The sequence below is a fragment of the Micromys minutus genome (assembly GCF_963924665.1).
Source record: "Micromys minutus genome assembly, chromosome: X".
NCBI lineage: Eukaryota > Metazoa > Chordata > Mammalia > Rodentia > Muridae > Micromys > Micromys minutus.
In genome coordinates this window covers 81,977,842-81,990,111 of record NC_137970.1, presented here as the reverse complement: position 1 = coordinate 81,990,111, position 12,270 = coordinate 81,977,842, and the positions used below count along the sequence as shown (strand labels likewise).

The following is a 12,270-nucleotide window of genomic DNA, read 5'->3' as shown; positions in this document are numbered from 1 at the left end:
CTAATATGTGGTGTTTGGCTTGACTTCATACTCTTCTGTCTTTCACGTTGGAAGGTTTCCTGAACATTAAATGTGGAGCTCTGAGGACAGCACTCAGATTCACTATTTGGGGTGCTGTGGTCATGGAACCTGTTGTTTCATTCACATTTAGCACACTCCAGTGTATTTCAGTTTACACATGACTGGTTACATAGATTCTTTTTACTTGCAGTTTCTTTGTCATAATCTTCCTAAGCTGTTCAACCAGTTCACCCAAAGCTAAATAAAGCAACCTAAGCAAAACTGACATGGCTTAAGGTTTCTGTAACAGAACGAGTGAGAGGACTGGCGTGTGGACACAGATTTTCTTTATGACAGAAGTGATTAACCCAAGTAGTTTGGAAAGGAAGGAAGCTGCTGCCTCGGGTCTCTGATTCCTCCTCTACCCCTGCATGCCTCTCTCTGCCTCTTTTGGTCTCTGACTTTGACCCTCACCTCTTCATTCCCTACCCCGCCACCCCATCTTTCCTGGCTCTTTAGGGAGTTGTCCTTTTCCTTCTGATCATCTTGTTAGAATATAACTAGTAGGATAGTTAACACTGTTTCTTTAAACTAGTGTATGTTAGTTGTACAAAATAGGTTTTATTGCATAAACTGAATTGCTTGATAACATCTCTTGCACAGAAGTAAAATTTGCCCTAGAGAGTTAGGAAAAATCTAGCTATTTTAACAGGCATTTTATACTTGTCCATGTGTTATTTAGTAATCAACATAATGCATGCTGAACTTCCTTTATGTGACTTGCTTAGGATCAAAAGTACTTCAGATGTCAAATGGTTTTCCAGTGTTGGGGTTTTAGCAATACCTAATCTGATTCAGAAATCTGAAGTGCTCTAAAATACAAAAAAAAAAAAAAAAAAAAAAAAAAAAAAAAATTGAGTCTTCTGTTAGTACTCAAAAAGTTTTGGATTTTGGAGCAATTTGGACTTTAGTTTTTCCCAAGTAGGATGGTCATCCACTACTATGAATAGCCTCAGTTTTCTCTCTTATAAACAACAGACCTTAAGTGCTTCATAGATACTTGGAAAATGAAACAAAGATTTTTCAAAGATGTTTGTTAAAATCTTCCCATGGTGGGGCTGAAGGGCCAAGCTTAGTCCAGCAGCTCCCTTTCTTTTCCCAAACCAGTCCTTGGATGTAAAGTTAGCTACCTACTATCAGAGGTCTTCCTACAACATGCACTACTTACTAAACATCTAGTGTATGCAAGTCGCTTCTGCAGTTGTGATTAAATGTTGTATTTATTTTCCAGTTCTTGTTTATTTGTTTTTATTATCACAGTAGCCCCGTGAGAACAGGCTGTTCTGGTGAGAGGAAGGGAGCTAGAGGACTAAGCTTGACTTTCTAGTCATACTATGGCAGGATTTTAACACGTATCTTTGAAGGGCCGTTGTTTCAGTTTCAAAATACTTATTAAGCAGTTACTAATGTCATTTGTGAGAAGGAGTGCAGGGGCACTATTATTATCTTCATTTTATAAATGAAACTTCTAGGGGCTTCACTATTAAGACACACCTGCAATGACTGCAAAGAGATATTCAGCCTGGAATATAAACAAAGTTTTAAAATTCTAAGTATTTTAAGAAGTAATTCATTGAGCAACAAGTGTGAAGGTGCTTGCTTGTAATCCATGCATTTGGAAGGCTCAAGCAGGAATATTGTGAATTGGTAGCTAGCCAGAGCTGCATAGTAAGACCTTGTCTCAAGAAATGTAACAAATTGGGTGTGGTGATGCATGTCTTCAATCCCAGCACACCTTTAATTCTAGGCAGAGGCACTTGGGCCTTTTAAATTCAAAGACAACCCTATCCCTATCTACATAACAAGTTGCAGGCTAGCCAGGGCTACACAGTGAAACCCTGTCTCCAAAACAAAACCAAAAACCAACAGCAACAGCAAGGGAGAGCTCACAACAAAAGTTAAGCCATAGTACCCTCACTTAAATGAGGGCGATCTCCATAGAAGATTCTAGTCTGTATCACCTCATTATTATATTTCAGTCACTTGAAATCACAAATAATCTTGTTTTCTATTTTGCCAAAATGGAAATTATTCGTGGCCATATCATAGTCTGTTTTCCAAACCCACACAGCCTTTCCTTTCCAATGTGATGAGAGTACTGTTCTTACCATGTGTAGTAATGAATGATTCAAACTCATACTGAGTCTTAAAGATGAACCTGACTCATACAGTGAAAAATAAATTACCATTTGCTCTGGTAGAATGCATTTTAAAGACTGTCATCAAAAAAGGTAAAATTAAAAAAAAAAGATTTTATGTTGTTTGTTTCTAAAACCAGAGTAGAGTAATCCAGAAACTCCACAGAGAAAGCAGTGTGTGGATGTTGCACAGAAGAAATGAAATCTATTTGCCATCTGCTTCTTTAGGTATCATATATTTGGAAATTTTCATCTTGCTCCACTAAATCAAATTTTCAACCAGTTCTTCTGATTTGCAGCATACAGAGGCAGATTCTGATGATACTCTTGCTCCAAGAGATTTCAAATGGGCAGCTATGGCCGTCTCAAAGAGCACGGGCTTTTGTAACACTATTTTCTCTTTTATTTTTTGAGATTATAATATAAATATATGTAGGCATTTTAAGAAACCAAGAATCCCAGTAAAAGGCCAGTTGGGTGATAGCATTCTTGAAGGCTACATGAATTTCACAGGAGCCAAACAGTACCTAGCAAATGGTATAGAAGTCCTTAAAAGGTTCCCCTTACCAATATATTTCTCCCTTCCTTGTTCTCTCTCTTTGTCCCTTTTCATGTATGGAGACTTTTCTAGGTTTCCTCCATGTATACTCCCCACCCCCTTCACGTTTCTTTCCTCATTTCCTTTTCCTCCTTTCAGCCTCTTATTTTTATCCTGGCCCTGTGTTCTTTTCTCCATTCTTCTTGAATTGCTCTTTAGCATACCACACTAAAATGGGCATCAGAATTAGCCAACAGAAACGTTCCTTAAACAGCCAGTAAGGAACATAACTGTTAAGGAAATAAAGGTGGCCAGGCAACAGTATACATAGGACATAGAAATTCCCTTTCCTTGTACAGTCCTCACCAAAGTCAAGGGCTCTTTAGGCTCCCTTATTGGCATTATGCTTAGGTTTGAGCAATAGTTCCACGTTTGCATTTTGTTTTGTGTCCCATTGTTTCTCAGATTTGAAAACACTAAAACACCCTACTCAATGAGAAAGAGAAGCCATGTATAAATTTTCAGATGAGGGTTTAGGATTCTAGTTTTCTAAGTTTCTGAGGTGTGGAGGTACTTCATGTACATTCTGTTCCCGGAGTCCTAATGCCTGGGAATAGCAAAACAAGGAATTTGCTAATGGTCTAAACCTCTCAGAAAGAAATTGAAAACAATTTATGCACATTTCACTTGCTTCTCCTTTACCTATCCCAATATCAGTGCTTAGCTGTGAATTTAGTTACTTGTGCTGCAAAAAATATACTACCAGTAATAAGAAGCCCCTGTCATTTTTGGTAACTGCCCACTGCTTCACTGATTAACAGACTCTTTCAGGAACAGGCCTACCAGGTGCACTTTGGCCACCCTTGTTGCAAGTAATAATACTATCTAGGATGAGCCTCCTAATATCTGATGTTGTGTCTCTTTTCAACTGTGTATTTTGTTTTTAGCAGGCACCCTCACAAACCTCTTCATTCCTTGATAGCTGAGGTTCTATTTTCTTAACATATTCATTGAAGTGCTGCTTAACATTAGATATTACCTTTGACAGAAGTTAATGTTGCTTCTCAATTAGGTGAAATGTGACCTTGGCAAGGGGCCAGATCCAACTGAATACATTTGAATTTGGATTTGAACTTAATTGTGTTTTAAACCTTTCATAGCCATCATAGGGTTGATGGGGCAGCCAGCTGATTTTGTTCATTTTGTTTGGTTATTTTACCTAGTACTATTTTAACATTAGAGAATTGCTTTCTATCATTTCAAAGAGAAGTTCATTATCAGTTTACTAGAAAATCCTCCTGTTAAATTCTTAAATGACCTCAAATTTAAATTAGCAGACACTTGTGTATAAAATGTTTTCAGTGAACATCATTAATCTTTCATTCCTGCAGATTTCCAATGGCCAAGATGTCTAGGAATATTTGCCATTTGGCTACTGTTGAATTGGCTGTGTATCTATTTTTAGGCCACAACTGTACAGGTTTAAGATTAGAACTGCCAAGTGAGACAAGTGTTTTGTATTCAAATTAAAAAGTATAATCTATTCAAAGGCAAAGAATAACATGTGGATAGTAGAAGGAATTTGGGATTTAAGCATAAAAATCCGGGTTAGAGACTTACCTCCATCTTTGGCTTAGCTGGATCATCTCAGATAGGTCATTGCACAACTTTAGAATGCAGCATCTTCTCCAAAGCCCTTGGTTTAACAGTGTGTATGGAGTATTCTAAAAAGAGCTTGCCTGAGGTAGGCTGGACTCTCTTGTGTATCAGCTATCCACACCAGCCTGGCAGCTGGGAGATACATCTCCAGCTGAACTTTTATCTCTTTAGGATCCCTTAAATCCCTGCTAGGCTTTCATTGTCAGTGTATTTCTCCAGGAATTTGCATTGAGAGCCATTGATGTTTCTTTGTTCACGAGTTTAATGAAAAGTTGCTTGGAGATGAATGAGAAAATGTGAATACTAACATCTCTGAATTTTTTTATACAGTCAGATGACTCCCATCATGACTAATGTCCCTTTACTTCAGAGCTCTGAAGCACTGTGTTTTGAGTCTTAGGATACTGAAGCATCCTCTCATTTTGTATCTGTTCTTACTTTACTCATTGTTCTAGATATCCTTTCTCTTCAGTCCCAGAGTGACTGAGCAGCAAGTCCCCACAGCATGAGAACAACTTGTTCCATTTTAGGTACTTGAAAATACTAATCCATTTGAAACAGGTTGAATTTTATTTGCCTTGAATTACCCTTTTGTTGGTCAGTTTAGGAAATAAAGCAAACTACAAAGTATTAAGAAATTGACTATGTAGTGACTTCATTACAGGTATTCTTATACTGAAAAAAGATAGAACTGGATGCAAAAATAAATTTATCTTCTTAAAGCAGGCCCAGAGTTATTCTACAAAACAACCATCAAACAAAGCAGGCCCAGAGTTATTCTACAAAACAACAAAGCAGATGACAACAGCATTGGTAGAGATATTAAAAACAGGGACCTCTAGATGTCGCAGAATACACAGCTATGTAGTCTTTCTGGGAACTCTTAGTCCCTCACAAAATTAAAGACAAGATTACCTTTTATATTTTAAAGGTTTGCTTATTTGATGTGGGTATTTCCCTTGCATTTATGTCTGTGCAGCACATGTGTACCTTGTGTCCTGTAGCTCAGAATTGGGCATGAGATTCACCTGGGACTAGAGGAAAACTGGAGTTCCAGGTAGCGGTGAGCTGCCATGTAGGTGCTGAGAATCATAGCCTTGTCCATTAGGAAGAATAGCAAGTACTCTTGACTGTTGAGTCATCTTTCCAGCTCAACAGAATTACCTTAATGACTAGTTGTTATGTACTACTGGTAGGTATGTACCCCAGAGAAGTGAAAAAATATCTTTATTAAAGCTGATGTAGTCAAGCAGCATATCTGATTTATATTTATTTTTTACTCGGTTGTAAGTCTAATTCTACATACATATATGACCAAAAACTTGAGAAAAGAGAGGAATGGGAAGTTGTGTTTAATGGGTATAATTTTTCAGTTGATGAATCCATAAATTTCTGGAGATGGATGGCAGTGATGGCTACATGAAACTGTGAAGATACTTAATTCTTCAGAAGCATAGATATGTAAAAATGGTGTTTCATCAAGGAAAGAAATTAAAGCATACTTTACCACAATAAAACTCCCTCCCTAACTCCAAAAAATACATTTTATGATGGAAAGTAAGTATAAAGGGTCTTTTTATATTTCTTTTGTTCTTTAGAAATTCTTTTGTTCAATAAGAAAACGAAAAATGTGATTGGTCTTTTAATTAGCAGGGGATACTTCTACACACATGTCAGTGTATTATCCCAGTATTTGTGTAAAAGTTGGTTAAATATATGTGTGTGTTCAACTTGCCTTTGGATGAGAACTCGAGAACATTTTTAAGAACTTTATTGTCAGTAGGAAAATAAGGGGAGCCAAACCATAGGAGATGTATGTTAAATTATAAGCAGAGAAATGCTGCTTTCAGAGTAAGTGTTTGCAATTTCCTTGGTTGATTTTGGCTTCTTGAATGACATGGCCATTTATGCTGTATAAATATATACCATCTCTGTATTTTCCTAAGAGGGATATTCCTTGTATAGTGAGATGGGAGGAATGCCAGAATGCACTGAAAATGCAAATGCAGTGAGTTTCAGAATGCCAAGGAAGGAGTAGAAAATGAAAGAAAAAAGAAGGTACATAACACATAATGAGAGCCTGTTTCAAAAATACAAAATGTGGAAGGAGAGTATATTTAAATTGGCAGTTAGTCAATTCAAAGGGAATTAAATTATTTCTGAAGGCGGTGAGACTTTGTTAATTTTCTGAGTTTGTACTCTACGAGAGGGAAACAATGGAAAGGTTTTTCTAAGATACTGTGTCAATAGTGTCATTCATATGTTAGCTAATCAGAGGTGTGTTTTGCTTGACCAGGAAGTGGTTTCTTAGAAAAATACAGAGTATGTGGTGTGTGTGACAGGCAAGGAGACAGTAAGAGGGGGCTGGGGAGGGTGCCATTGATTGAGTTCTTCCACTCTTGGAAGAAAACCATTTTTATCTTTACAAGGGTCTCTGTAGAGTTTGTCATAGTGGCACTTGATTAAAGTGTCTAATCAGAGTTGATCTTCTCAGAAACTCAGAACTCCACTGATGGGGTTAATGAACTGACGATCATCTAATCAGACCTCCATTGCACAGATGAGCTCTTTTTCTTGTAGTTCCACATTTTTTGAGACCCATCTTCAGTTGCCCTTTATAGGGCACATGAAATTCTTGTGTTTTTTTAAGTCTCTGATTTAAATGATTCTTTTCTTTTACTTTGATTTCTTTCCTTGATGAAAAAAATTTTTTTTCAGTTATTTAATGGTCTATAGTAGCTGTTGCAACTTGTATTGTTTCTGTGATTTACAGTGTGATTTCTCTATAAAAAGACAGTTATGTGGGATCATAGATACATTTTTCTCCTCCAGTCATTGATTCAGAGGTGTTGTAGCATGTTTCCACTACTCTAGTTTTTATTATCCTCAAATGGAAAATAAAGCATGTTCTGCTTTTACAGATGATATGTAGAAACATAGAGAAAGTGCTCTTTAGGAACTTGAATTGAACATTCACTCTTTATAGTTGAAGTAGTCACAGGGTTAACCAGTGAACAGAATCTATCAACTGAAGAATACTAACTTATAAAAATGGCTGGGGTTTGCCGTGCCTTTATGATCACTTGTGCACCTTTGAGACAGTTTTGCTTCTTCTTAATTATTTAGCTGATTCAAATGATTGTCAGTATTTGAACTTAGGAACCTTCATATCCAGTGATGGCTTTAATCTCTGCTGTCTTCAACAGTGCCCTTAAAGACAGCCGTTTTCCACCAATGACAAGGGATGAGCTGCCAAGGCTTTTCTGCTCGGTGTCTCTGCTCACTAACTTTGAAGATGTTTGCGACTATTTGGACTGGGAGGTAAGATTATAGGCATGTTACGTGAAGGTGACTCCTGAGTAGTAGACATTAACAACTGGGTCTATAAAACAAAGCTTTCTATCCATTCTAACACAGAATAAAGCTCCCCGTGGAACAATGAGATATGATTGGCTGTTGTTTTTCTTTCTTTTTTCTTTCTTTTTTTTTTTTTACAGCAGCTATACCCTGTGGTGTTAGAATCTCCAAACTGAATTTGGTGTTCATTTTTATCCTAGCTCACCTAAGCACCCAATAAAGGCTGTTAATAAGTAGTGAGAAGGAGTACCTGGAATCTATTTCTCCCTGTAATTCCATTCCATTCCAGTGCACTATGCTGTAACTGCCACCAAACATTTAGGCAATCAGAGTACACATGTTAGAAAGAAGCAGCAAAAGTCAGCGTAATGTATCACTTGGGGAAAGCAGTTTGTGACAATGGCAGAATATTAGTAAAGTAGGATGAAATAATATGAGTTTATTCCTGGCTATGTTAATATAGACATTTGAAATTACAACAACAGTACTGTTCTAGAGTATGTCTATGCATTGCTATTATCAGAGAAACCTCCATTAATCATATCACTATTCTACTTTGCTATGTGGATTTACTTTGGAGGTTAAAATAGCTAAATGGAGGCTGTGCCTGTATCCCTGAATACCAACTGCGTTCTGGGCAGCATTCTACATGTACAGAGTGGCAAGGTAGGGTCTCTACCTGGATTCAGAGAGACACTTACATATATGGTATGAAGAAACTTGTGGTAAAAGAATGAAACGAGGGAAATGTGTTGGTAAATAGCATCTTCTTACATACCACTTATAAACAAAATTACTGTATCCTTAAAGAGCTTTGCTTTCTACTGATGTTTTCAAAGAATCATTCCTATTGTTACTGAGTCAGCCTTGTAACCAGATCATTGTCTTCACAGTTAATTGGACTTGAATTTTATTTTTGTTTTCTTTATGATTTCTTGAGACTAGAGATAGTTGACTGCACTGAAGTTCACTACTTCTGGGTATATAATATTCTGGAGATCTGTCTAAGGAGATCTCTGATCTGAATTATTTTTGTGACCCCAGAGCTATTTTATAGTTTTTTGCATCAGAAAATGATGACAGTGTCCCCTCTGGGTTTTCTGATTGGCTTTTTGCATCATTATCAGAAAATGAAAACATCCAAGGATCTTTATAAAGGAAGAAACAAAATAATTAAATAACACTTAAACTAGAAAATTTGAAAAGCATCGACCCTTTTATAGAACTGAAATTTCCTACTTTATTTTTTGTTAAGTCTGACATTCGTCATTGATGTCCCCTTTCTTCCCCAATTTCTCCTTCTCTTCTTTCCCCCTATCCATCAACCTTTTTGCTTGTTGCTTAAGATAGTCTCTCAACCATGTTGTCCAGGCTGCCCTTGAACTCAAGATCCTCTTACCATCTACCTTTCCAGTAGCAGGATCACAGGTGTGCTTCACAACACCGTGGGTGTTTTTGTTCTTGTTGTTTTGTTTTAACTTAATGGTTTCAATTAACATCCCGATTTATGAACATTTAGTATGCATGTATGGCGAATTTTTACTGGTTTAGGATTGTTGCTTTCTGTTTTTGTAGCCAAAGTTTAATTTTTGCTCTATAGATTAGAAAATGCAGCGTATATAGTGGTGGCATGGGGAGCAAAATGCGGGGAGGCCTCAGATGAAGGGGATGAACAAGCTACAGAAGCACTTTTTACTCTTACTATAGCCAGTGTGAGCTTAGGTGAACACATTAATATGTCTTATTCATACAGACATGTTTAGTAGTGTATGTATGTTTCATAGGAAAGAAAAAACTGAGGTCCCAACAACCGAGAAATAGGTAAGAATAAGCATAGAGTTAATTACAGCACCTTTACTTCATATCAAGTGCTCTTAACAGCAAAAGTTCAGCTTGCTATGTGGCTTTGATGTTCATAAAATGTGTCTGTTTTCTACGGGGTGGATGGGAAGTACAGCAGTTGAAATATCAGCACTATACATTCTGTCAAGTGTTATTTCTCTTTTGTGGTCACTATCTGCCAGCTTGAATTTCTACAAGACTCTATATTCTTTTGACTTGGTGTTTGGGAGCGTAATATTTGTCTTTTTTAAGTTTTTATTAAAAAATTATTTATATGAGTACACTGTCACCGTCTGCATCCACACAGAAGAGGGCACCAAATCCTATTACAGATGGTTGTGAGCCATCATGTGGTTGCTGGAAATTGAACTCAGGACCTCTGGAAGAGCAGTCAATGCTAGTAACCTCTGAGCCATCTTTCTAGCCCCTAATATTTGTCTTTTTATGTAACCTTCTCTTTTTGATTTAAAACAACACACATGGCTTGGTACTTTTAGAATATCAGCATTTGGAAGTGAATTACACACTGCTAGAATGGCTATGCTAGGAGGAACAGACAGTCTGTTATTTCATCACTGTTTCAAAGAAGACACTGGAAACTCACAAGACAGATATTCTCAAAGAATACCAATTGCATTTTTAACTATGGATTCAAGTTAGATTTAGGTGTACTATTGCAGTTGAAAATGAAATACTGTTCTTTTAGGAAGGAGAGTCTAGATAGTCTAAAGGTTGCCTTTGATAATTAATGAAAACCATTGCTACTTTAAACAGGGTGTTAGAATTGGAAATAAAAGTATTTTTATTTATAAATGGATACAGTTCCACTCCTAGATATATGCCCAAATTAATTAAAGGCATATATTGAGACAAAAACCTAAAGAAGAATGCTCATGCCAGTACTTTTCACAGTAATCAAAAACTGAAAACACAACTGTTTATCAATAGCTCTATCCATATTAGCCATAACCCATGCTATAGCACGCATAAACCTAGGAAACATCATGCTAAATGAAAGAAGCCAGACATGAAATGTCACATACCACATGATGCCACTTATATGAAATATCCAGAATAGACAAATCTCTAGGAAGATTAATGGATGAATGGTTATCAGAATTTGGGAAATTCCTGACTACACACACACACACACACACACACACATACAGACAAAGAGAGAGAGAGAGAGAGAGAGAGAGAGAGAGAGAGAGAGAGAGAGAGAATTCTTAGTAATTTTGATTTATTGAAGAAAACTTAACTATAAAGTATAAAAAAGAAACCTACGTTTCTTATAATCTCACTATCTTGTTTCTGAAGACAGTCAGGAACTTAGTATCAACTATGGCCTCTACGGGCACAGATTAAGCAAATGCAGACAGAATAAGGTTGGAAAACATTATGTGTGTAACAAAAATATATACTTGTCATTGCATTTGAGGATTCTAAACTGTGTTTCTTTACATTATCTGTCTATTGATATATTTGCATGCTTAGTTGTATGTTATTATTATGTAAAAGATGGCATATATTTGCATTTTAGTTAATTATATACTTTTGATCTTTCATTTTTAAAAGTTAGACTATATTATGAAAGTTACAACCTTTTCTTTGAGAAATTTCACACTGTCAAATAATTATATCGCTTTTCCCTAGTTTTAACATAAAACATAGAGTCCTGCGTGTGCTTATACCATAGGGGAAGACAAGATTATTAACAAATTTTAAAGAAAAAATCAGATAGTACATTTGTTATAAGCAGAAGTTGGAATAAGGCCACTGATGACATGTGTTACTTCAGCAGAATCCCTAATTAGATGGATCGTTTAAAGGTATGAAAACTGGGTAATTTAGGGAAAATATTCATTAACTGATGTGTTGTCATATCCACCTGAGAAGCTAAAATGATTGTTCAATGAGGAAAATTACTCCTCCAGGGAGAATTCCAACACAGTCTCCTTTGTGTTTGAACATAAAAACTTATCACTACCACTGTTGTGTGTTCTTCCACTGACAGTGTTATGCTACTTCTAAATGACAGGATGATTGACAGACATGACACTTTAGAAAGAAAGCAAACCTCATGCAGCATGTTGGAACCTTCCAAAATGACACATAGCCTGCAAGTAGAATAGTTCCACTGTTTGACAGTCGTGTTTCTTATAACAATATGATAGAATGTGAGACAAGTGACAATCTGCAGAGTTTGGTGGGTTGATTCTAGGCATGGTCACTTCAGCTGCTAATTTTTAGAAGGAATGAGTTTGTGTTTGGAGCACTTGTATGGCATGTATGCTACTAATGATTTTTCTTTTTTTTTTTTTTTTTTTTTTTGGAATCTAATGTACCATATTGCTGACAGGAGTCAAAATACTTTCTAAATTATAATCAAGCATTTTTTTACTTCTGAGCTTTAGAGGGAAGATCATTTCAAGACATGAAGAGCAGATGTTTTCTAATGTATCCTAAAGCTTAGATCATATTTAGATAAGTTAATGACAGTTGCACGAGCTAGAAGACTTTTTCTTCTTTATCTGACTTTGAAGACAGCTTTTTTTGGGGGGGTTATTTTTAGTATATCACACTTACATAGAACCATCCTATGCTTAATGGAGCTGGCCAGCATGATACTTGCATGACTCAAAAACCTGTCCCTGGACTATTAAAGCTAGACCTTGT

At 36.4% G+C, this 12,270-nt stretch overlaps 1 protein-coding gene across 2 annotated transcripts in view; it reads left to right on the top strand.

Moving 5' to 3' along the window:
- Positions 1 to 12,270, top strand: part of AMMECR1 (AMMECR nuclear protein 1) — a gene marked incomplete at both ends in the record, with an annotated part of 103,215 nt that overhangs the window by 76,967 nt on the left and 13,978 nt on the right. For both annotated transcript variants that reach the window (XM_080909627.1, XM_080909628.1), the window contains one exon: positions 7,602 to 7,716. In XM_080909627.1, coding sequence (XP_080765753.1) covers positions 7,602 to 7,716 — 115 coding nt within the window. The remainder of the gene's footprint in view (positions 1 to 7,601; positions 7,717 to 12,270) is intronic.